The sequence below is a fragment of the Protopterus annectens genome, chromosome 7.part0, assembly GCF_019279795.1.
Source record: "Protopterus annectens isolate FY-2018-M chromosome 7.part0, PAN1.0, whole genome shotgun sequence".
Taxonomy (NCBI): domain Eukaryota; kingdom Metazoa; phylum Chordata; order Ceratodontiformes; family Protopteridae; genus Protopterus; species Protopterus annectens.
In genome coordinates, this window is record NC_056739.1 from 502,128,836 (window position 1) to 502,154,577 (window position 25,742).

The following is a 25,742-nucleotide window of genomic DNA, read 5'->3' on the forward strand; positions in this document are numbered from 1 at the left end:
TGCCTGATGAGGTGCAGCCATAACTACATCATGGCTCCTTTTTCTCCTATTTCCTTACCCAAACTCCTCCCCAGCATTTATTTTTCCCAAACCTTCCCATTTTTGCCTTCCAAGTGTTAAGGAGATTTAAGACAGACTATTCTTGTTTGCAGACTTTTTGAAAAATGTAACCCAAATTTGAGTGGATTTTACAGGTGGTATCCCAAAGATAAAAGATTAAATTAAAAACAAGTTTCAAGGTAAAGAGCCAGAATTAGGGTAAGACAAAGGGGGTGACTGCCTGGGAATATGCTTTAAGGGGGTTTCATTAGCAAGGGAGGGCATGCCAGTTCTTTATCCCCTAAATCAGTGATATTACAACTGTTTACATTAATGTATTTAGTAGATGAGTGTATCAGTAACTGTAGCAAGGAGGTTACATAAACTCTTCACTACTACTTATTAGTAACAGTAGCATAGAGATTGTGTAACAACTGTTAAATACATTTCAAAGTTCCATGAGTTTATTGTTTTTCCTTTTTGTTTCTCAACTGTGGTAAGTTGAGAGGGTGCCAAGAAACTTGATGGCCTATGTCCCCGTGAAACTGTTCCCCATTTCCAAGCAGTCAATGATGTGGAAAGTCACTTCTAGAGGAACTCTTTCTACAGATGCAATAGAAAAGCCATACCAGGGGAAAAACTTGGAAAATTAATTAATCAAGCCTGTTCCTAGTTCCAAGTAGGGGAAAGGCTATTAAGAGCTGTCTTAGATCTATTAACCCTAAACTAGTGCCTCAAGTTTTCAAAGTTCAAGATATTAGCCCTCAGGCCATTCAACTTCTTGTCCCTCCTCAGCTTGGATTGTCATCCTGTATTTCAAGGATGCCTACCTTCACATTCCCAAGCATTGGGACCACAGATGCTTTCTTATATTTTTGGTAAGAAATGATATAATAATTTTACTTCTTTATCTCATGGTTTGGCTACTGCTCCTAGAGTGCTTGCTTACAGCAAATGCTCATTGCTAAACCCAAGGGATACACACCAGTACTTATCTGACTAACTACATTATTCAAGTGTCTGCACATGACAGGATAGAAGATACCTTGAATTTCACCCTGGATTTGTTTTTAGAATGTAGTATTCTTTATGCAAAGTCAATTTCCATGTCATCTACAGTATTCCTAGGGACACAAATTTACTCAATGCTGAAGTTTCTACCCTGGGACTAGATGGACTTCCTGGCAACCTATTTTTATAGTCATCAATATTAGCCACATAGTACTTGTTATTCCTGGAGCACATGCCACGCAGCATTGTTATAGTTCCTCAGGCAACACTACATATGAGGAATACACAGTGACATCTTGTGGGTGGGGTGGTAGCATCACACAACCATTAGACCACATGATTCTGTTCCCACTATGTGCTAAAAAGGAACTGATGTGTTGGGTCATTCAGATTCAGTTGAAACAAAGGGTGACATTCAAGCAACAACCCAACAATAAGACCCTGGTTTCAGGTGTCTAACACTTAGCTTTGGAGCTAAATCAGGAGACCTTTAAGTTTGTGGCAAGTGGAATAAAAACATGAGGAAAAAGTCCAGTAACATCAAGGAGATTGTGTCAGAAATCTCTGCTATAATCATCTTTAAACTTGTGTAGAAACAAGGGCTACTATATCTCATCACAAGCAATGCTATAGTTAAGTGGTACATAAGTAAATAAGGAAGCACATACTTTTATTACTTGTGTTGGATGGTGATCAAAGCATGTGAGATAGCATTGCACATGGGAATGCAGCTTCAGGCATCACATGTTCCATTCCAACAGAGCATTTTGGTGGACCATCTGAGTAGGTCAAAGTCACATCTCCAATAAATGTCTGCTGGATAGGAATGTTTTTCTTCTGTTATTCCACAAATAGAGTATTCCAGAAATTGACTATTTACTTCTTTAGACAACAGACAGCTGAGGAAAATTCACTCCATTACATCTTGGGGGAAGCCTGGGTAGCAAATCCCTTCACCCCGAACTGGACAGATAATTTCTTTATGCTTCTCCTTGATCCCCAGGGTGATACTGAATTTAAAGGAAGCTGGACCAAATATTATTCTAATAATCTCCTTTACCCTAAGCAGTACTGGTTCTCCTTAGTGCTGTGGAAGTCCTCCATAAGCTTTTAACACGTGGACCTCTTGACTCAGCGCAAGGAGTCCTTGACACACCCTACCCTAACAATGCTCCATCTGGCAACTTAGCTGATCTGGCATTGTTCCCCTTTAGTTACCTTTTCTCAGAGGATGTGCTTAATATCTTGAAGAAAGACACATTTTCAATATGGTGCCAAAGACAAAAAAATCAGAACCCAACTGAAGCCTCAGTGTCTCTGATTTTGCATTGCCTGAAGTGCAGTCCTGGGCTTGGGTATGCCTCTTTGAAGAAACATCTTTCATTGATCTCTGCCTGCATTTCAGTGGATCTACACTTATCATCTAAACTACCATTCAAACACTTCTTAAAGGGGGTATTACATCTTGGGTCTCCTAGAAGAGAGGATGTCCCTTCATTGGACCTTAGTTTGTCCTAGAAAAACTGACCAAGATCTCCTTTGGGCTAAAAGCTGCAAGCTCTCTCAAATTCCTAACCTGGGAGACATCCTCATTGATTGCAATAACCTCAACCTGAAGTACTTCAGAATTATAAGCCTAATACACAAAGAGTATTTTGGTCTTCCATACAGACAGAATCAGTCTCTGCATGAATCCTATCTTCATGGCCAAGGTGGTGACAAAATTTTTCCTAAAACAATGCATTCAGTTATCAGTTTTATTTCTGAATATATGAACTTCAAAAGTTAGCATGTGACCATGCAGCCGAAAGATGTACAACTCCTAACCAAAGAAAAAGGCTCCTGTAGTATCCATGAAGTGAACTGAACCAGTAACTTTTAAAAAGGGGAAGCAATGAATAAAAAAAAATCTAGTTTATTCAAACGTTAACCAAAAAATGTCAAAGTGGTCAAACTCTCTTCATTCTTATATAAAATATTAGGACCTCATCAGAACTGTTTACGAAATAAATGCAGTAGTTTATAAAGGATTAAAAAATATGTGACTATAAGGAAGTAGAAATACTTAAACAGCCAATAGAATGCCATGTTAAACAAAAACATTTCATTTGAAAAACATATTGCATATCTGATATTAAACACAAAAAATGGAAGTAAGTTTTGCAACTTATTAGTTAAAAGTCTGCCTGAATCAATAAAACATAAATTCTATGAATGCAACATTTAAAATGTTAAACAATGAAAATGAAGGTAAAATTAAAAAAAATGCAAATAACATTAATTACGAGGTAATTAGATCTCAGACTGACTGATATTACAGGTAAGTGAAGCATTCAATGTAAGCTGCCACAATAATTCCCTGTATTCAGTATGGGTCTCCCAATGACAATTTCCCCACCCGGCTTGTCCAGGATCACCACTTCAATAATACCAAATTAAAAATGTTTAAAGCTGATGCACTGCAGAGTGTTTATGCAGAGCATTATTAGTGTTTCTGCATTGGATATCATAACACTGTTGATAATTTTTTGTATGGATTTTTGACTTACCTATATAAAATGAGGAGCATCTGGAGCACCTAGTAAATTACACCCAACGTCAAGCACTTTCCTTTTACAAAATACACTCTACTCTAGAAGTGCAGTAATTATTAAAATCTAAATATTCATGTTTTAAAATTTATGAATGCTGTGTGCAGGAACCAAATTTACTAGTACTTCTTCTACTGGGTATGTTACTGTGTGCTGTTTCAAAAATATCCTTTAAGTTCCTGTCCATCTTATGGATAAAACTAGGTTCTTTGGCCAGAATATTGCATCTCTGGTCATCTGTTTTAAAAGTATTCTAGTTATTTCATACCATACCTTTGATATATTTAGAATCACTGCTAAATTTTAACACAAGAGATTTAGTAAAATCCGTGTTGATAGATGTGCTGTATAAATTCATATCAGTAGATGGTAAACTGGGCAACTGTGTCTGGCTAAAGTTGGAACCTAATAAAGGGACATATGTTTTACCTCATTCAGATATGCCCTCCAAACTGAATGTTTTGACTAAGGTATAAGGATAACCCCTTTCTGAAAACATCATGATGATCTTATCAGTTTCAGAGGTAAAATAATCAAAAGTGGAACACATTATTGCCAATCTAACAAGCTGACCCTTATTATATTCTCTTTAAAGAAAAATTGTTGACAACTCTTATAGTGCAAGAAAGTGTTGGAATATGTAGGTTTTCCATAAACAGTGAACTCTAAAACAGTGCCCTTTTTGGAAATGGTACTGTAGATTACAGTGTGTGATACATCTTGAAGCATTCCATCAGTGGGCACATGCATATAAGTACTGAGCACATGCAAGCAAGAGTGCCAATTTGAGTGAGCAGCCAGAGTGAGAGCATGCATGCATGTAGTCAGTCAGTTAGTTAGATAATGTGTTTAAGTGCAATGTTCCTGCTATCCATCCTGGTGTGTTTGTATGCAATAAACTACTTAAATGAACACCCAAGCCTAGTCTTCTTAATATGTACAAGATGAGCGACATGGTGTCAGAATGGGATCCAGAGTACTAGCCATGAGGCAAATGGTTAGAAGTGGAGGAACAGACATGAGTGGATCCTCCCAACTGCTCAAACAACTTGCAAACAGGTCAGAAACAACTTCCAGGTACTAAAACTTGCTTAAATGATTTCTTTCACTACGAATATAAAATGAAGCATTCAGAACTATCAGAACAAATGTCTTATTAAATAAAATGTCAGAAACTGTGACATATTGATAGAAATATTTGAAATAATTGCAAAAATGTTTGAAACAATATCCAAATCACATAAAATGTATAAAAAAGGAAAAAGACCATATTTTTTTCACACTGTGCTACTTTTTTGCATTAACTAAAGCTATTTGCAATATACACAGTGTGCAAAGTGTTGGCAAGTGTGTGCCGTATTACAGTACAGTTATTTTACAAAGTACAGTCATTTCAAAGACTATTTCGCAGAGTACAGTTTTTCAAAGTGCTTATTGTGCCTTTGACTATGATTACAAGTACCTGGTGTGGGTGCATGCTCATTCATAATTACAAGGGTCAATATTGCATCATGTTTACTATAATCTGTGGGTATGGCAGAAGGATTTCATAGACCCACACAACTTGTGTTTGATAACAGTATTGCAGAAAACTAGAGAGTGAGCAGGAATATGATATTTTCATACATGCTGCCTTTTCTGAAACAAATGCATGTACAAAGGCATTTATTTTGCTTAATTTAGCTGGTTCAGAGGCCATTGAAAGAGAGCATTCATTTGTGTATGCACCTGCTGTGTTTGCAGGGGAGGGGGATGATTGCCATATTGTGGTACCTGCTGAAAAGTGGGAAGACCCTGAGTGCATAAAATGTAAATTTAGAGAAATGTGTAACCCCCCCAGATGAATATTATAATGAAAGGGCACTTATTTTACATAAGAGATCAATAGGCTGGTGAAACTTTTGGAGCATATATAACTGACTTGAAAAATAAAGCTAAAACATACAGATTTGGTGATTTAAGAGATCAGTTGATAAAAGACAGGTTTGTGTGTAGCATTAATAATGACACAGTGAGAAAGATTTTGCTTCAAGATAGTGATTTAATATTGAATATGGCCATTGAGATTTGTCAGATATATGAGCTGATAGAAAGGCACACACATATGCTTACAAATGAGAAAGCAAGCTTTTCTGTACCTTCCAAAGCCAATGTAGATAGTATGCAGCACAAGGTTAACAGATACAGGCTTAAGGGCATGGTGGACACAGGCTAGGCTTCAACAAAGCCTCAGACAGCTTCAGGGAAACCCAGAGCTACTTCAGTAAGGCCTAAGGTACATGCAGAAAGGTGCAGGGGTGTCTTAGCAAATCCCATAGCAAATCTCCTAGTCAACTTCCATAATTGTAGTGGAAATCAAGAACCCAAGCGAAAAAAAGTACTTAGCTTTTAGTCAGCAGTGCTATTCTTGCAGTAAATGGAATCATTTCAAAAGGTTTTTTAAATTGAACAAGGCACAGTCTTTTATTAAAAGAGGGGATAGAGAGAGACAAGTTGATCAATTAGAGAGCTGCAACCCTACTTTTTATGTTGATGGTGTGTTTGTGCTTGATGAAACAGTCAATGCTGTAGATTTGTGGGCAAATAATGAGATCTTTTGTACTGTTCATATTAATGGGAGCCCCATGGAGCTCAAAGTAGATAATGGCTCAAAGTGCAATAGTATGTCAGCAGAAATGTTTGCTAGAGTAAAAGCTGCAGAACAACTTGATCTGGCAAACTGTGTGAAGCTTGTTGTTTATGGTGGTGAAGAAATTCAAATCAAATGCTTAGTAGTGCATTCATGTTACTATGCTGGAAACAGCTATGACTTGCATTTTTAAGTAGTTAAGAGACACGTGCATTTATTATTAGGTCTCAGAGACAGTTTAAAAATGGGACTGTTTTCACTTAACAAAGAAATTCACCATGTAAGACTAAATGACAACAGCTCAGATTTCACCTAAACTATTATTTATGAGTATGCTGATATTTTCGCAGAGAAACTAGGCAAACTCCCAGTTGTGCACTCCATGAAGTTATACCCAGAGGTCAGCCCAGTTGTCAGACTAGCACGGAAAGTTCCAGTAGCTATTCAGAACAGAGTCAAGGTCAAGTTAGACAAAATGGTGCAGCTAGGAGTAATATATCTAGTAGAAGAACCAACTGAATGAGTATCCTCCATGGCAGTAGCTCATAAAAAATTCAGATGATATCAGAATATGTATTCATCAAAGACATTTGAGCAAAACATTAAAAAGGCCTCATCATCCAATGTGTTAAGTCAAGGAGGATGCTGCCCTCATGCCAAATGCCACGTTTTTTTCTGTCTTAGATGCAAATAGTTCATTTTGGAAAATTTTGCTTGATCAAAAATCTTCATTGCTAACCACATTCAGTACACCATTTGGGAGATACAGATTTCAGAGAATGCCATTTGGAATAAATTCTGCCAGTAAAGTATTTCAGCGAGCAATGGAACAAAATTATTTTCAGCTATCCGTGTGCTATTATAGTAGATGATATTCTAGTAGGAGGCAATGGTTAAGTCGAACATGACAGAAACCTCAAGAAAGTTCTGGAAAGAGTATGTGAAGTGAATCTTAAGCTGAATACTCAGAAGTACAAATTCAGGCTACGGCTTATGTTGGTCATTTATGTACCAGTTTAGGGTTATGACCAGATCCTTCTAAGCAAACAGCAATTCTTGAGATGCCAGCTGCTGACAGTGTTCAAGCCCTACAACATTTTCTTGGCATGGTCAACTGTCTAGGCATGTTCATTCCAGATTTAAGCCATCTTTCAGCATCGCTAAAAGAGCTGACATGCAAAGATGTAATCTGGCCATGGTCAGAGCAACACCAAAGAGTATTTGATGTCCTGAAATAGAAAATTGCTAGTACACCAACTCTACACTACTATGATTTTCACAAACCAGTTACTCTTTCCTGTGATGCTTCTAAGTTTGGTCTAGGTGCAGTCATTCTTGAAGAGGGTAGACCAGTAGCCTATGCATCGAGAACTCACACCTAAAATGAGATGCAATATGCCCAGAGTGAGAGAGAGCTTTTGGCAATTGTGTTTGCATGTTAAAAGTTTCATGATTATATTCATGGTCGACCTATCCAGATAGAAATTGACCACCAACCTCTAGTCATTATTTTGAGAAAGCCAATGCATACAGCTCCTGTCAGATTGCAACGCATGATGCTCAAATTGCAAAAGTGCAATTTCAATCTTGTTGACATGAACGGCAAACCTCTTTATCTTGCTGATACCGTATCCAGATTGCCCAGAAAATCCACAGAACAGCATAACAATGAGCAACTTGATTTTGAGATAATGAAAGTGAGTAATTTTTCTTCCACATGTTTTGATGAACTCAGAACTCACACAGCTTCAGATCCAATTCTTCAAAAGCTTAACCTCTTTATCGATCAAGGATGGCCTTCACAAAATAATCTTGTTTACCAGTAGAAGTGCAGCAGTATTTTCCTTACAGAGATGAGATTCTGTCAGACAATGATATCATCATGAAAGGTCCAAAAATGATTGTTCCAAAGTCCTTGCAACAAAAATATATTAAGATCTTTCATTGTGGTCACCCAGGAACTGACTCTACCAAAAAAAGAGCAAGGACTCTTATTTTGGCCTTCTATGTCAAAAGATATTGAAAAAGTAATTTTATCTTGTTCAGTATGTAACAGTACAAAGCTACATCAACAAAAGAGCTACTTCATTTAAGCCATATTCCTAAACTACCTTGGTTGATAGTAGCCATAAATATCTTTGAGTGGAATGGTCAACATTATTTGGTGTTAGCAGAGTCTTATTCAAATTGGTCCAAGATTGACCTACTTGCTAACCTAACTTCCAGTACTGTCATTACTAAGTTGAAGAGACATTTTTCTGTCCATGGTAGTCTGGACAAAGTTATTTTTGATAATGTTGCACAGTATATAAGTCAGCAGTTCAAGAGATTTGCATAAGCATGGGACTTTGTTCATATTAAGAGTAGTCCTGAAAACCCTCAGTCAAACTACTTGGCTGAATGTAAGTGTAAAACAGCTGTTAGAAAAATCCAGACGTGACAATACTAATGTTTTTCTCAACTTGTCAAATCTCAGAAACATTCCTTGTGATAAGCATCTTGGTTCACCTGCCCAGAGACTTATGTTGAGACAAACCAGAAACACATTACCAATCAATAGTAATTTGTTGGTTCTATGTGCTAAGAACAATAAGGCAGTAAAAGCCCAACTGTTGAAAAAGCATTTATCCCAAAAGTCTTACTATGATAAAACCCGCAAACCGCTCAGTTAATTGAAAAAAGGGGAGATAGTGAGGATGCAGATGTCAAAAGGTTTTGATCGCATTGGATTTGTAAAGAGGCTTTGTCAAGAGCTGAGGTAGTACATTGTGGAATTACAAGGTGTCCCCGGCTGTGTGCTCCACGAACTCAATGAGGAATTAAACCCACAGCTAGGACAGCTGTTTAATCATAGTCTTACCTCTGAATACGTACCCAGGGAGTGGCGCACTGCAACTGTGGTCCCACTTCACAAAGGCGGTGCCTCCACCGACCCTGGAAATTACCGGCCCATTAGCTTGACAAGCCTTATCTGCAAAGTCATGGAGAGGATCATAATGGACCTCATAAATAAAGACATAGGGAATTTGCAAACTTTGGATCCATCCCAGTTTGGCTTTGTCAAAGGCAGATCATGCCTTCTAAACTTGGTTGACTTTATTGAAACAGTCACCAAAGCCATTGATGAGGGAAAGTCAGTCCATACAGCCTACCTCGATCTGGCGAAGGCCTTCAATACAATACCCCACTCGGGTATCATTGAAAAACTCATCAGCTTAAATGTTAACCCATACATCACAAGATGGGTTGCAAACTGGCTGAGTGACAGAACCCACAGGGTCAGAGTTGCTGGCGCCATGTCCGACTCAAAGCCTGTCACAAGTGGTGTACCACAGGGCTCAGTCCTGGGCCCACTCTTGTTTGGCATCTACTTTTCTGAAGTACAAGCAAACACAGGAGGGTTATGGCTGACAAAGTTTGCAGATGACTGCAAACTGGGTGCCATAGTAGAAAACACATCTGACACAGATATCCTTCAGAAGGGTCTCACAGAAACGGATAACTGGTGCCAGAGCCATGGCCTAAAGTTAAATGCCAAAAATGCATAGTCATACCCTTCAGGAAAACAAGGTTACCCCTAGCTACCAAATAGGTGGCAATCCACTGAGCACAGAAGAAGTTATCAGGGACCTGGGGACCCAGGTTGATAGTAGTCTGTCATTCGACACCCATGTAGCTAAAGTAGTTAGGAAGACCTTCTACATTGCCCACCTTATCATGAAGGGATTCTCATCTAGATCAAGGGAGGTCATAGTCTCCCTATACTCATCACTCATCAGACCAATGATTGAGTACAATGCCCCATTCGAATGTATCTGACCCGACACTTGCAGCAGCTGGAGAGGCCACAAAAGTTCCTCACCAAAAGGATAAAGGGTCTCAAACATCTGTCCTATGCTGCCCGACTGAAAGAACTCCAGCTCTATTCAGTCGCTTACCGCTTGCTCAGAGGTGACCTTTGCCTAACATACAAGGCCATGTCAAACCCAGATTTGATGAATATGCTTCACCTCAAAAATCTAGATCCGTCAGAGCCACAAGGCGGAGACTTAAACCTCGACACGGCTATTAATAGGACGTGCTGGAGGGATAGATTCATCACCCAAAGACTCCCTATGCTGTGGAATAAAATCCCGGTATATGTGAGGCAGAGCACCTCGCTGGCCTTGTTCAAGAGAAATCTTGACCAATGGATGGGAGATCGCAGATATACCCCAGGGATTACCTCAGTGTCACTGCTCGACAGAGGCACAGCAAAATAATGGGTATAGATCCCCATACTAAAGGGGTGGCGTAAGCCACAAAACTATGGGCTAGGCTTGTAAATGCCCTCGGGCAGATAGCCTAGTATGAACCTATGAACCTATGAAGATGAAATCAGAAACATTTGTTACCAATGACTGAACCAGGGTTACAGCACCTTGCCTGTGACAAAGACTCTAGTTCTCAAAGTGACTTGTCCAATGTTCCTGTTCCAAAGGACACTCCATCAACAATCCCTGTTCCTGAGAAAATCCCCAAGAGTCCTCAAGCAGAACACTCCCCAGTGACTGTCCCTGTTGCTAAACACAGTCCTATTACCTTACAAGGTTAGGTCGAATCTGAAAACCTAGTTCCAGATACACAGCAACCTAGACATGACTGTTGTTTTCTTTATTAGTGTCTGTATAATTGCATGCTTATTGAACTCTTATTGTTTATATGACACAGCTCAGCAAAGAGGGAGGATGTAGATCAGAGTGTGTGATATATCTTTAAGAAGCATTCCAGTCAGTGGGCATGTGCATATAAGTACTGAGCTCGTACAAGCTAGAGTGCCATTTTGAATGAGCAAACAGAGAGAGAGCATGCATGTATGTAGTCAGTCAGTTAGTTAGATAGTTCATTTAAGTTCAATGTTCCTGCCATCCATCCTGATGTGTTTGTATGCAATAAACTACTTAAGCGAAATCCAAGCCTCATTGTCTTCTTAATATGTACCAGATGAGTCACAGTTACATCTAAATAATTAACCTTATCCCTAATGCATGTGTATGCGAACCTAAGAAAGTGAGTGATCTTACTGATGTAATCAAGAAAATAGAGTATGTCAGCCTCTGGTGCTGTCCAGTTGATGAATATATCAACCAAATAACATAAATAAAAAGACAAAAAATGAGAACAGTCCACAAGATAAATACGTATACAGCACACCCTCCTGTCTCAAGATGAAAAATGCACCAGCACGACACCAGAAATTAAAAGCTCAAACTTTAATCCAGTTGAAGAAACACACACTTCAGTAGTAGCAAACCATAAAAAACACAACGGTTAAGCGCTTTCATCCACCAGGGACTTCTTCAGAACACTAAATAAAACTACTACCAGCCTTAAATACTAAATGAGCATTAATTAATTAATTAAAAATCACATGTTTCAAATTGAAGATTTAAAGTGCTAGTGCCTAATAGTGCCAGTGCATATGAACAAACTTCCTAAGAAACACCAATACTATTAAACATTAAATAAGTTGTAATTCAACCTATAACCTACGATTGTCTAAAACAGGTTTAATAGAGATATGTTCATTAAGACCAGGGTGAGTAGATGCATTTAGTTTCACCTGCCACCTCACTTCCTTTTCACTCACTAGTTTCTTAACATCCCCTCCCCTAGCGTTCGATCTAACTATCTCTAAAATACCAAAGCTGAAGTTAGAACATTCCTTACTTGCTTTTAAATGCTTCCATAAAGCATTGTTCTCATCCTGTTTCCTTATACTGTACTGATGGTCGTAGATCCTCTTACGCAGACACCTCGTAGTTTTGCCTACGTAAAAACAGGGACAACAAGTACACAGGGCTAGGTAGACCAAATTGTCAGATCTACAATTCCCTTTTTGAAAAAATACCTTAGTGTTGTTAAAATTCTCTAAGGTGACCTCCTGCACAGCCGTGATGTATTGGCACTGCGAACATGTGCCACATCTAGTAGTCCCCCTCCTATTATCCAACCTAGTATGTTTGTTCTCTAGCATGAATTTCAAATTCAGACCATTCCTATGTACAAACTGGGGCTCGCTCCCAACTACATCCCAGACCCGTTTGTCAACTTTGAGTATCTTCCAATTTTTCAGAATAATATTTTTAATGTTATTGCAGTAAGGTCCATACTGCAAAATGCATGCTTTCCCAAACTTGTTCATCATATCAGCATCACTTGTATGGTTCAGTGTGTTGGACAATATACCCCCTCCCAACAAGGGGGTGTATCTGATCCCCCATTGTTGCTGAACATATGTCCGTAAATCATTGATCATATTCTCAGGGTATCCCCTTTCTAAAAAGAAGGTACCAATTTTGGCCAACTCCTCATCCAAGTCCCTACTATCTGACGTCATCCTTGCAGCTCGAATGAACTGCCCTTTTACGATGTTCCTCTTTTGGGCCCACGGATGACTACTGGTGTAATGCAAGTAGGAGTTGCTAAAAGTGGGTTTTCTATAAATGTTGGACTTAAATTTACCTTCATGTAGTGTAACCAACACATCTAAATATGGAATAGAAGTCTTATCCGAATTCATAGTAAATTTAAAATGATCACTGCACGAGTTGATGTATCTGAGAAATTCGTCTAATTCACCCTTATTCCCCTTCCACACAAGGAAAATATCATCCAAAAACCGGTAGTAACACCCAATGCGGTCCATCCATCCTACAATCGTAGGTTATAGGTTGAATTACAACTTATTTAATGTTTAATAGTATTGGTGTTTCTTAGGAAGTTTGTTCATATGCACTGGCACTATTAGGCACTAGCACTTTAAATCTTCAATTTGAAACATGTGATTTTTAATTAATTAATTAATGCTCATTTAGTATTTAAGGCTGGTAGTAGTTTTATTTAGTGTTCTGAAGAAGTCCCTGGTGGATGAAAGCGCTTAACCGTTGTGTTTTTTATGGTTTGCTACTACTGAAGTGTGTGTTTCTTCAACTGGATTAAAGTTTGAGCTTTTAATTTCTGGTGTCGTGCTGGTGCATTTTTCATCTTGAGACAGGAGGGTGTGCTGTATACGTAAATAACATAAATATAAATCCCAGTTTGATCTGTAAAAGGAATCAAAAACTTATTTCTTCTCCCAACAAAGTATAACTAGATTCTCATAACAGGGAGCACAGGGAGAACCAATGGTCACATCCCTGATTTCCCTGTAGTACCCACCATCAAACTTCATGAAATTTTTATATAATATAATTTCTATTAATTCCATCAAAAACCTGATAGTAGTAGTATCTAAAGGTACAAGCTCCAAAAGTGTGGAATGAAAAAGTTCCAATCCATTCTCATGTGGGATAGAAGTAAAGAGATCTTCCATGTCAGTTGTCAAAATACAGTGTTTTCATTAATATACCACTTAGTGAATTTACTTAGGAAACTCCACAGATCTTTTAAAATATGTATTGAAGGAAACAGTCCTTCAGAGTTCTACTCACAAAAACTGTGAGAGGGTAGGTCTTTGAACCCTGTACTGCAACTATCAACCTAGGGGGGCATGCATGATATATTTATGGAGCTTGGGAATACCAAAACGTGCTGGAATATGAGGGTGTTTATTCACCAAAACATTGTAGCAATCCAAGGACATACATCCGTCGGAAAGGGAATTATCTAAGAATAAATCAATCTTTCTCTATGCAATGTGGATTTCATTCCTTGAAACTGGTAGGTATTTGTCTGTAACCTGAAGTGTATCAAAAAACTTTCCAACAAAATCAATTTTACAGGCTATAACCATACCACCACCTTTATCAGGTTTATTAATGGCTCAAAGTAGGTAGTAAATTATGTTTAGTCCTGGATAAATTAGAAAGCTTTGTCTGTCAAAATCTTTCATAATTACAAAAGTCCTTTTCACAACATTTTTTCAAAAACAGAAATTGCATTCTTGATAGGATGATGAAATAAATTTCTCTTTCTGAATCTAATTGTGTCTAATGGTTAATTGTTAACCATGTCATTGTATAAGATAGCTAAATTTAATTTCTTAGTAAATAATTATAATTCAACCAAGAGATGTGAAATATCAGTCTTGTTTCGCAGAATAAAAGAAAAGCCCTTTTTAAAAAGACATAACAAATCTTTATTAATATCTAGATGAATGAAACTGAAGATATTGAAATCTTTGAAGGGTAAAATATTACCATCATAAGAATGTATGTATGTCTTCTTATAACTTTAATGCAAGTACCTGTTCTCTGTTGCTTTTCCCTGTTTTGTCTCTTTTGTTTCCTCTTCCAAAACAAACATGAAAGATTTTTGTACTATTCATGGACAACAGAAATACTACCTGGACAAAACTAGGATTATTTCCTCTGCTGAACATCTCTCTCCCTCCTTTGCATAAAAAAGAAAGAAAGGAAACAAGTGTTAAAGTAGACAATTACCAAATGACTATCAAACTGCAGTGCAATCCTGTCGTGGTAAATTTGTCAAAGGCCACAAAAGTTCTCTTTCACCCCAAAGCATTGCAGTGTCTATAGCCTTTCTCGGTGGAGTCATGTCTTAGACTATTCTGGAGGTAGATAAATGGTCTTCCACAGACCAGTTTTCCAGGCTGTATCACTGGGACCTGATCTTCCGGACCATGACATGGTGACCCTGGACAAAGATTCTACCTTCCTTCAAACCTTTAAGCTCCGGTAACCTTCTCAGATGGAAGGACATTTGCAGCAGTGAGCAGCAAACATAGTACGGTTTTGTTTGGAAGTGTAATAATAGATGTTTAAGTATGATTACAGTTGCAATTAGGTTTCCCTCCCTCCTCTCAGGCCTTTCCTTTCCCTTGGCCATGAAAGTGCTGCAATGGATCCCCCCTTCTAAACACAACACCCATCTAAGAGGCCTCTAATTTACTCTGGTCAGGATACTTTTGGCAGGGCTCAGGGTTTGAAGGGACTTCTGTCAGCACAGACTAGAACCTATGGTTTAGCTGTCCTTAGCCATAACATACTTTAACACTTGGTGCTAGTAGCTCTGCTTGCTGATAAGCTTACAGACATTAAAGAAGTGAAGATTAGAAGGACAGATGTCAGTTTTATATGGGGATCATACTGACACCCCAGGATGCAGGCATTTGTTTGGCTGAGAGAGGGAAAAGTGTCCATTTCTGCTAGCCAGACCACACATGAAACATTCTGCAGCACAAATCCATTTCTAAGGAAGACTGAAAAGTGATCATTCTTGAATATCTATTATATTATATTCCTATCACAACTGTGTTTTCTATGGTTTAAAACCTTTTGCCAGTGTTTTTCTCTGGTACGTAACTGTGCAAGAACTTCCATCTCTTTTTCATTCTCTAAGAAGTTCATATTTCTTAATACAAAATGTCATAAGCACACTACCAAATATGCTGAAACAACATGACTTACCTGGACTGCTCACTGCCTTTTTCTTCTTCATTTTTGCATAGTATATTCCAATAATTAACAAAAGAACAAATACCAGTGCAACGGCAGATGCTGCAATCACAATAACAGGAATTTCTGTTAAAAAAGAAAATATACTGGTTAGGGAAAAGTGGAAGCAAATGGGGAAAATAAACTGCTCAACATGAAAAAGTGCATTTGATTAAAATATTTTAGCAGTAGCCTCTCTAATGCCATAGATGGATAAAGCTCTGACTGCAGTCCAGGTGACCTGGTTTCGATTTGTAACTCCAGTGACTGACGTAGCAGCAGGGAAGGATGGGTATTCCCATCCTGAGTGAGTGGGTGCACTTTGATGATGCTCTCTCAGGGTCCAGTGAGGGCAGTTATTCTTGGATGCAGTTAACACTTATGTGGGGGATGGGAGTGGATAGGGCATATAAAAAGAACCACAAAAAGAAGCACAGACAAGCTGAACCCCAGGATGCACTTGGGATCCTTGACCTGCCCCAATAATACTGGAGTAGTTTGGGTGGGTAGGAGGATTTCTGGTAGACCTGACATGGAAGTGGAGTGATGTGGGCTGGGGCAGTAGGATGAGGTTTGAGGGGATAAAACAGAAACCCCTAAAACTTTAACAGTTGCTCAGAGACCATAATGTGCTTACATCATTTCATCTGGGTTGTACTGTATACTGCTGAGGTCTGTATAATGCAGTCCAAAGCTTTTTTTGGTCACAGACCAGAGCTCTTTTCCTGTTTCCTGTACCACCCCTGGTTAGATTCAGTTTCATATTAGAAGTTACAACTAAGAGTTAAAAAGAAACTCTTCAGATGCATTTACCTGATTTTGTTTAGTACTGCAAACCTGAGTAGTGCCATGTAGGTTTAGGTATTTTTATATACTCTTTGTAAATCAATTATATAGCTTGAGACATTAGAAATATATCACGTTACCAACTAATTTTCCTTATTCAAGCATCTTTGAAATCGTATTTAAGAACTGATCCAATAATTAAGCACTTTTGTTAAATTGCTTTATCAGGACTGTTATGTGCCCTCACACACCTGCACACAAACACATGCACATACAAACACACACACACACACACACACACACACACACACACACACACACACACACACACACACACACACATGCAAAATTGTGGACAGATAGAATTTAAGGAATTGAATCATGATATTTGCGCTGGTATGAAATGTGTATGGATTTTGAAATATTATGTCTGGATATGGATTTTGTTAGCATCAGCTGTTCACTCCTCCCCATTCATTCAGGTCATCTGCTACTCAGGCCACCTTCACTTTTCCCCACTAGTGTGGTCACTCGCATGGCTGCATGACTACACATAAATGTGAATGTGACTTCTAAGATCACTACAATATTACATGAGTTTTTTGATATTCTTAAAAAGTCTGCATTGCCTGTGTGGCACCTCCGCCCCTTGCATCTGCTTGACAGCTGTGGTCATGCCTGTGGAAAATGCAGTTCATCTTGTGGGAAGCAGAGCGTTAGTGAGTTTTTTAGATATTTTATTCAATTCAAACACAGTTATAAATCTTAGGACAGAGAAGATAACAGAATAAGTAATGCTACGTAGAAAACAAAAGATACAATCATACAGATAATCACATTAACATATATTAATAATAATAATAGTGAGCATACAATTGACATAAAGTAAAATGTAACTTGTGTAAAAAGAATAAAAATATGGACCAAGAATTACCCCACCACTTCATGTATAGCTTTGAGTTTAACAAAGTCTGGTTAAGGTGTTTGCCTTACAAACACAAGGTGCAGGGTTTGAGTCTCACAAGAGATAATTGGGTTAGCTTAGTACTAACCTATGAACCTAAGGTTATATGCAAATTTACTGAACAGCCCCATCTAATCTATAAGTGGTTGTTACTGATTTTGAGTGCCCCATGCATGGCAGCTGGGGCTATGAACTAAAATTTAGTTGCAAATATTAAAGGAACTGTTCATTTATTCATATCTCTAAATGATAACTTGGGCAGAATGCAAGTAACACCTATAATGCTTAGGGCCCAGGTGTATAATTAGGAAACTATTTCCAGGTTAAGGAATAGTGTTCCTGTTTTCAGAGCAAAGTGAATATGTTAACTGATAAGCCAGAAATAAATGAAAGTGTATACATACTTTTATGGGGCTCTTGCCAACTCTCATGTAAAACTGAAAAGTGAATGCTGAGAAGTTTGTCAGTCAGGTATTGGAATGATCTAAAGCAAATTATTTCAGTAACTTGACATATCCGGAATGACAGATTGAATTATGAATTTACTGAACAGCTCTCTTCTGCATTTGTTATTGTATACAAAATGTGCATGGACCTGATACCTCAGAGGCAGATGGGGGCATAGCTTGAATTCAGATGTAGATTTCTATTGAAACATAAGAAATAAATTACTCAGAAACAGAAATGCTTTGTACCACCAAAGGATTTCTACATTGCCCCTTTCACAGATTTCAGCCAGATCCTTGGCATGGAGAAATGAAAGCTTTAGTGCACCCCAGATAACCTGGAAGTGATAAGCAGCCCAGGCAGTGGAGGAGCCCACTTGGATGAGAAAGGAATGATGAGATGCGAGCTAGTCACGATCCTCACAGGAGATAACTGTCTGCAAGTGGTAGTGGGGCATTTGCATTAATGCTACTCACAGAAACAGGCTGTTAAGTCCATACACTGACCCACTGCATGCGTACATCATGGGTCCTTACAAACATGATGAATGGTAGGGCTTAAAAGTCTAAATCCCTCTGATAGCTTCCTTAGTGACAACCACAATATGGCTGTGTTCTTGCCTCGTTAATGGGAATAGATGAGTGGCAGCAGCCCTGAAAGTGGTTCAGTAGTCACTGGTATGGGGTACAGAAAATGATCTCATAAAAGACTGGTCCAAGCCACAGTTTTCTTTTAATACAAGCAAAACTGAAAGGGTGACCTGGCTACAGGTAGAAGAAGATTCAACTCCTGAGCTTCAGTTGACTGAGGTTTGACCCACTAGTGACTGGAGTTCCTCCATATGAGTGATACATTTTTGCGGGGGGATTTGCCCCTTCTTTGAACTAGTGTGACCATGAGGTTTGTATATATAAATTCATGGTGTGTGGAGAGTGCAGGGATGATTGTACCTCCTGCAAAAAAAAAAAAAAAACAGTTAAAACAGTGTTTTTTTGGCTGTTTTTTTTTTTTTTTTTTTTTTGGCAAATGCAGTTTGGTGATTCTAATCCTTATCACATTCAGTTTCATCCACTCATAGTGGTAGCAAAATTAAAATATGACATATTTATTCAACAAGCAAGAAGGAGCTTTTACCCATAACACCTGTATAGGATGGCACATAAATCTTATACTAGGGTTTTAAATACTCTGTAAGTGCCATAGCTACAAGGTACAAGCCAAAACAGTCACATAATGCCTTTGTAGGTAAGTTAAGCAGTTCATGCTTCAGAGTATCCACTGAGAAATATTGTTATTTGTTGTAGAACAACCATTTTAGTAGATGGGATTAACCAGTGTGTGACAATTATGCATATTCAGTAACTAAAAATTATAAAACATTATTACACCTCTCATTCTTGTGGCATGAGGGAGCATAGTCTTTTAATTTGATATGTTGCTTCATCCTTCTTCTTCCATTTTTTCTTTGAGATGGTTGGTGTTAAGGAAGAAAATATATGTGTAAGAGTATATTTGTCACTATACTATCTACATATGAATGATAATGTCATATTAGTGTCAGTAATTCTTTTTAATTATTACCCAGTCAGTTTCTCAGTGAATGGACCTCTCTTCTTTCTGATGGAATCCTCACACTCAAGCTTCCTACATACAAATTAACTGTTTTCTTTTTCAAGCACATGCACCTCTGGGCAAATAACTGTAACCTGATTCATTGATCTGTTTAATGCACCCTGCACAGCACTTCATATGGTGTGTGTGTGTGTGTGTGTGTGTGTGTGTGTGTGTGTGTGTGTGTGTGTGTGTGTGTGTGCGTGTGTGTGCATGTGTGCATGTGTGTGCATGTGTGCGTGTGTGTGTGGGGGGGGGTATAGACTGCTCACTACCTGCCAAGTAGTGTAGTGAATAAGATGTTCTTTGGCATTTTCTAGCCTGTTACTGACCTTTAGAATTATTCTTCAGGGACTGATATTAAGGTCTCTGTTTTTCACCATATTTGTGAATAACATACAGGTTATTTGGAGATCTTGCAGCATCCTCAACTGTGCAAGATGACCACATGCATTCTTATTGTGCGTTAGACTCTAGTGACATATTTCTAACATATTTCAGATGTTTACTAGTGACATATTTTACAATATCTCAGGCATTTGTTTCTAGTGACATATTTGTAACATATTTTAGGCATTTCTCTCCAGTGACATATTTTTAACATAATTCAGGTGTTTGACTCTAGTGACATATTTTACTATATCTTAGGCGTTTGACTCTAGTGACACATTTTAGTATATTTTAGACATTTGACTCTAGTGACAGCTTTTTAATATATTTTAGGCATTTGACTCTAGTGACATATTTTTAGTATAGTTCAGGTGTTTGTCTCTAATGATACATTTTTTGGTATATTTCCGGTGTTTGCCTCTAGTGACATATTTTTAATATTTTTCAGGTGTTTGACTTTAGTGACATATTTTTAGTATATTTCATTTGACAGTCATTGCTGAATTTTAAGCATATCCTGCACTTTCTTGCACACAGCCTCAGTAACGTGTTTATTCCTCAACAACTTTCTCCGAGATAATTTTGCATTCTAGGTTTAATTTATAATGCAATTTAAGCTTATTATTAAATCTTCTCTAATGTTTTCATTTATTTTTTCTGTTTAATCTTCTAAGAACTTTCAGAAGCTTGACCTTGAACACCTCTGTTCTCTGCTTTTGAGGTGCCCCTTGTTGAGGTTATCAGTAAGATACTCACTGTCTGTCATAAACTAGGCTAACACAGAAGAAATATGTTTGACCACAGACACTTAGCAGATATCTGACATTCAGTCAAGCAATTTTCCTTGAATTTGGCCAGTGATCTGTCACTCACCTCCTTAGAACCTTTTAGCCTCATGTTTAAGAAAACCACTGTGAAATGTGTGCTAAACATGACAAAATGTTATTTACACACCCCCAGGGCTTGCTGTGGCTAAGACAATCCTCTTATCTATCCTACTTAATAATTTATACTCTTCAATGAGCTCCAGGCCACTTCCTTAAATACTGCAGACACAGCATATATATATATATATACACATTCCTGGACTTGCTTCCAAAACTTTCTGCAAAAACATGTAATTTCATTACTCTCAAAAGGCATCTGTTGTCAACTTCATTACAAAGGATGATGCATACATAATTCTGTTTTGCATTTCATGTCATCCATCGCAAGCTATATAGCACTGCAATGCTTGTTTGTATTAATCAATAGATGTGTGCTCACCTGAGAAGTTAAACCTTCAAGCCATGTTATTACTGAAAGTTACGAAGATGAAAAGTATATTCTGCAAATCTTTCTTTGAAAATGCTCTCTCCAAACTACAGAGCTTTATGTGATATAAATTCAGAACTAAGCAAATAGGAGAGAGAGTGAGAGAGAGAGATGTCAATATATAGAAATATAGGTCCCCTTTAAAGACGTGTACTGTGATTTTACAACAAATAACCTCAATCTGTAAAAGGTAAGAATGGAAATCTTACCCATAAAGCTCTGCTAAGCATAATTCGATTTTTCCATCCATGTTTTGACATTGTTAACTGCTTCTTGAACTAAATGTTGTAGCATATTCCTGCATCTGTATATATATATATATAAATATCTATTTTTTTTTTAGCATATTTTTTTACCTGTAGATATGTATTGTTAATTTCTTATGTAATCATATTCACCCGGGGGCCGGGCTGTGTCTACAAATGGTCCATTGAGATCAACCCAATATGCCAACTAACTAACTAACTAACTAACTAACTAACTAACTAACTAACTAACTAACTAACTAACTAACTAACTAACCAGACAGATAAATATTTCAATATTTGACAAAGTTTAAAGAGGTCTCACAGTATATGAATGCAATGCTTCTATTTACTGCATCACAGGACAGACTAGAAGTGACTGACTGGACCTGTGAAAATAGCTGTAATATTGATAATCAATGCATTCAGTTACTTAGAATAAAATGAAATACTGATCACCTTGAAAACAGGTTGTGTTGAGAGAATGTAGAGATTATCAGTCATCCTGAAACTCTACTGGAAAAATTGCTACAACCTTTTTTTTAAGATTGTCAAACTCTGGCATTACCTTTTATTAGATTAATCCAGTGACTAAATATGCATACAGAGTTGGTCTTACAAGTAGAGAACAAAATGGTGGCCCCAACATCCTAATAACCATGTCATTAAGAGACAGGCTGATTGCTAATAGCTGTATGTGTAATGTAGCTCTGGCGGCAGACAGCCACTGACATTTGCAGTGCAAAATTCAAAAGGACTTGTATACACTATAACAAGCCAAGGCACAATATAGTAGTATAACTATGCATTTAGGCTGTACAGTACAACATATATACTCAGCAGCCTTAGTAGTGCAGTCAGAGGAAGCAAGGAACCTACTATTATCTATAATGGAGGCCCACTAGTTTATTGATAAAGTTCAGTAGCAGTCTGGCTGCTTTCACTTACAGGACAAAAGTGATGTTTGTTTGAAAAAGAAATGGCATGAGAACTGCTTAAATCTGAATGAAAGAAATTTCAGGGTCTCATGAGTAAACATCAGCCCATCATAAAGAGCATTGCTTCCCTGCTAACATAACCAGTAGTCTCAGATCAAGCTATTCTTTTCCACAAAGAAGACACCTATGTCAAAGGAAATGACAGCAGACAAAATATTTAAGGCATGGGAAAGTGGGGCACAGAAAGACAAGCACATCAAAAGGAAAGCAGCTCTTCCCCTGAGAAGAGCAATCAGGCTAGAAGAGCTGATCTGGAACTTTCTCAGGCACTTCTGATTCTGCCAAAATCTTTGCTGGATAAGTGAAAGTGTGAAACATTTAGACAACAGATAAAAAGTCAGTACAAGCAACCTTGAAGAAATAAACTGTGCTCCCTGGCTGTTACATAATTATATGAAAGTATTTAAATGTTGTAAGTCTGAATGTTCAGATTTTTGTTTGAGGTATGTTTCCTTCTTCCAGTTTTCTTTTTTAACCCTTTTTAGCTGGCTAAGGAGGGTAGATGTACTATTCTACGTTCTGATGGTTGATACTATCATTGGTGTTAGTGGTCATCACACTCGAGCAGACCAGGTATGTGCAGTGGTTGTACACAAGTGAGGTGTAATTCAAAGACATAGGCTGTGCTTATGTATGGCAGTAAGAAACTGATTTACAATAATAACTGTCTTTCAGCTTTTCCCGGTTAGGGGTCATGTAAATGAGAAAATGAGAAATGTATTTACAATGTGAGACTTGAGTAAATGAGGCTGTCTTCATTTTGAGATTCATAGTCATTGTTTGATGTACATCTGCATTATGTATAGCATTGATATAAAAAGGAAATCTGCACCTTTTCCATTTGCTTGGCACTTGATAAAGATGCTCACGTTTGCTACAAACCTTTGTGCTTCCTACTTTCAGCTGCTTGTCTCTGCCATACCGAAATCTGATGTGCTCAGTGGTGCTTATTAACCTAGAAGTGCTTTGCTAAACAGAAGCTACTGGACAGATTTAGAGTGAAAAGGTCAGGGGTGCCTGAAGCTGCGGAAGGCTGGGGCAGCAGAGGGCAAGAGGGACACTTAGTGATTTAAAAAGGGCAAATTTTTTAAAGGTATTTACCACCATTACAGGAGCATCAATGTGATGCAAGCTAAGTTTCATAAAGAATAATTGCATATAAATTTCTTACAAAATTAGAAATGAAGCCAACCTTGTGTTGATATGAGTTGGTATGTGTTAAAGACGCAATGTCAGCACTGTTAAATCAAGCATGCCATTCTGAAGTATGCTACCCTTTTCTGAACAACTTATCAGTGGAGAAGAATTAGCTGACAAAAGTACTTGATGCAGTACTTGACCTGCATCAATTACTTTTAACATTGATGCAGTACTTGACCTGCATAGAGAGAACTGCAATAGCTTTGTAGGCAGGGATGCAATGGATCCATTTCTGACCATAGTACTGACAACATACCATGTACTTTATATTGTGCAGCTGTAAATATGCAAGCTGTAGTACTGCTAAAGCTTGTGTGTTTCCTACTTCATAATAAAGTTTACAGTGACCTGCCAGGCCTGTGGTCAGAAATAGACAGACACAAACTCCCATCTTATATTTTACTTGGCATGCAGTAACAAAAGTGGAGGAAAACAAATACTGTGCTTCTGAGTTTGGAAGAGGAGCACACCATGCACTGATGCTGCCTAATTCTCTATTATGTTTTCAGTCAAGTTACTATCTTCAGGCTAAGAAGCAATAATGAAAGAAAATGCAATGCAAGTTTGTATACAAACAAGTCAGCTATCATATATTGAGGTAAAAGTGTCTCAGCCGAACTGCAAAACCATTGGTAGGATAATACTACATCATACAAACTAGAAATGCAAATAAGAGAATTACATATACATATCACTTACTAGAAGAACTGCAAAACAAGTACTCCACTTTTTACATCAGGTTGGATTATGCAGTTAGCATTGATGGACTTCACAACATAGTATTGTAACACCTCAGAAGTTCAACACTAATGTTTTCTTTTGCACAGATTTCCCAGCACTAAATGAAAGCAGTGATTAGCATAATGGACATTCAGGGCAATCAAATTCTATATAGTAAATGTAGCAGCATTTCCAATGCAAATTGACATCTTACTGAAATAGTTTTCAATGAATGTGTTTCTGAATCTGTACCCACCTTTTCCATGCCATACATCTTAACCAAATCTTAGTATAGCACAGTTAAACTATGGTAGTAACAAGCTACACAAAAAACACTTTAGGGTATACTTATTTATTCTTTAAGTAAGTAAGAGGAGTGGTTCAAACAACTCTTTTTAACCATGACCTGAGAGCACACAGTGTAACAGAATGATAGACAATGAAATATCATAACAAACCAAAGAGTATAAAAGGCATAAAAGGCTAAACACTACAAAACTGCATGAAAATGTAAGCTAGAAAACAGGGACTATAGTATGGTGTGAATTTCAATGAATAATGTATCAAGGACAATTTAGCATACTGAAAGAATGCAACAGTTGTATACAGGCTATGTACAATTTACATTGAGTCAAACCTTGCACCCAAGTGAAACTGCTTAAAACATTATACCTAAGTGAAGGTATTTAAGTAGAATTTGCCCCAAGGCAAACAGTACTGTATCTTGCTGTTTTAAAACTAGTGGCTCTCCAATGAGACAGCTAAAGCTTAAGTTACTCTCAAAGGCAATCCACAATTATGCACAGAGCTCATTGTAAATTGAGCTACCTGTACTGAGACGTTATGTATTGTTACTGTTATGCAAAAAGCCCAGAATTTCCAGACATAATATATACAAAACGATTAAGAGAGAAATTAGAGGAAAGAAAGAAAAATACTTCCACAGGAAAAACTGTTACAAGCTTCAAATAAAAATTTGCTTTCATTAATACAACAGAATTTCGAAAAACAGTATATAGATCAAGTAACTGATCTCTTTGGAAAAAGAAGCCTCTGAGGAAGTGAGAAAATATAAACAACAAAACCTAGAGATATTTGAAAAATGTAAAAAAGAAATATGGACATGGGAAAGAAAGAGAGATTTGATATGGTGCAATATTTATGCAAAGGAGAAAGCCAAGTTAACTAATATGGAGAAGGCAGTCTGAAAGATATTCAAGAAAAATGCAGGCAAAGGCATTCAGACTAAATGCACAAAGATGTAATGTAGAAAAGATGATTAGTAAGAAGTTAAAGAAATAGAAGTTGAAGTTATGGAGTGCCTGCGAAGTGAAGGATTTAATGCAGAAGGTCTAAAACA

The 25,742-nt window shown here is 37.7% G+C and overlaps 1 protein-coding gene across 2 annotated transcripts in view; it reads right to left on the reverse strand.

Moving 5' to 3' along the window:
• The window catches only part of LOC122806570, a 674,088-nt gene that overhangs the window by 101,981 nt on the left and 546,365 nt on the right, over positions 1-25,742 (reverse strand). For both annotated transcript variants that reach the window (XM_044077107.1, XM_044077106.1), the window contains one exon: positions 15,681-15,794. In XM_044077107.1, coding sequence (XP_043933042.1) covers positions 15,681-15,794 — 114 coding nt within the window. The remainder of the gene's footprint in view (positions 1-15,680; positions 15,795-25,742) is intronic.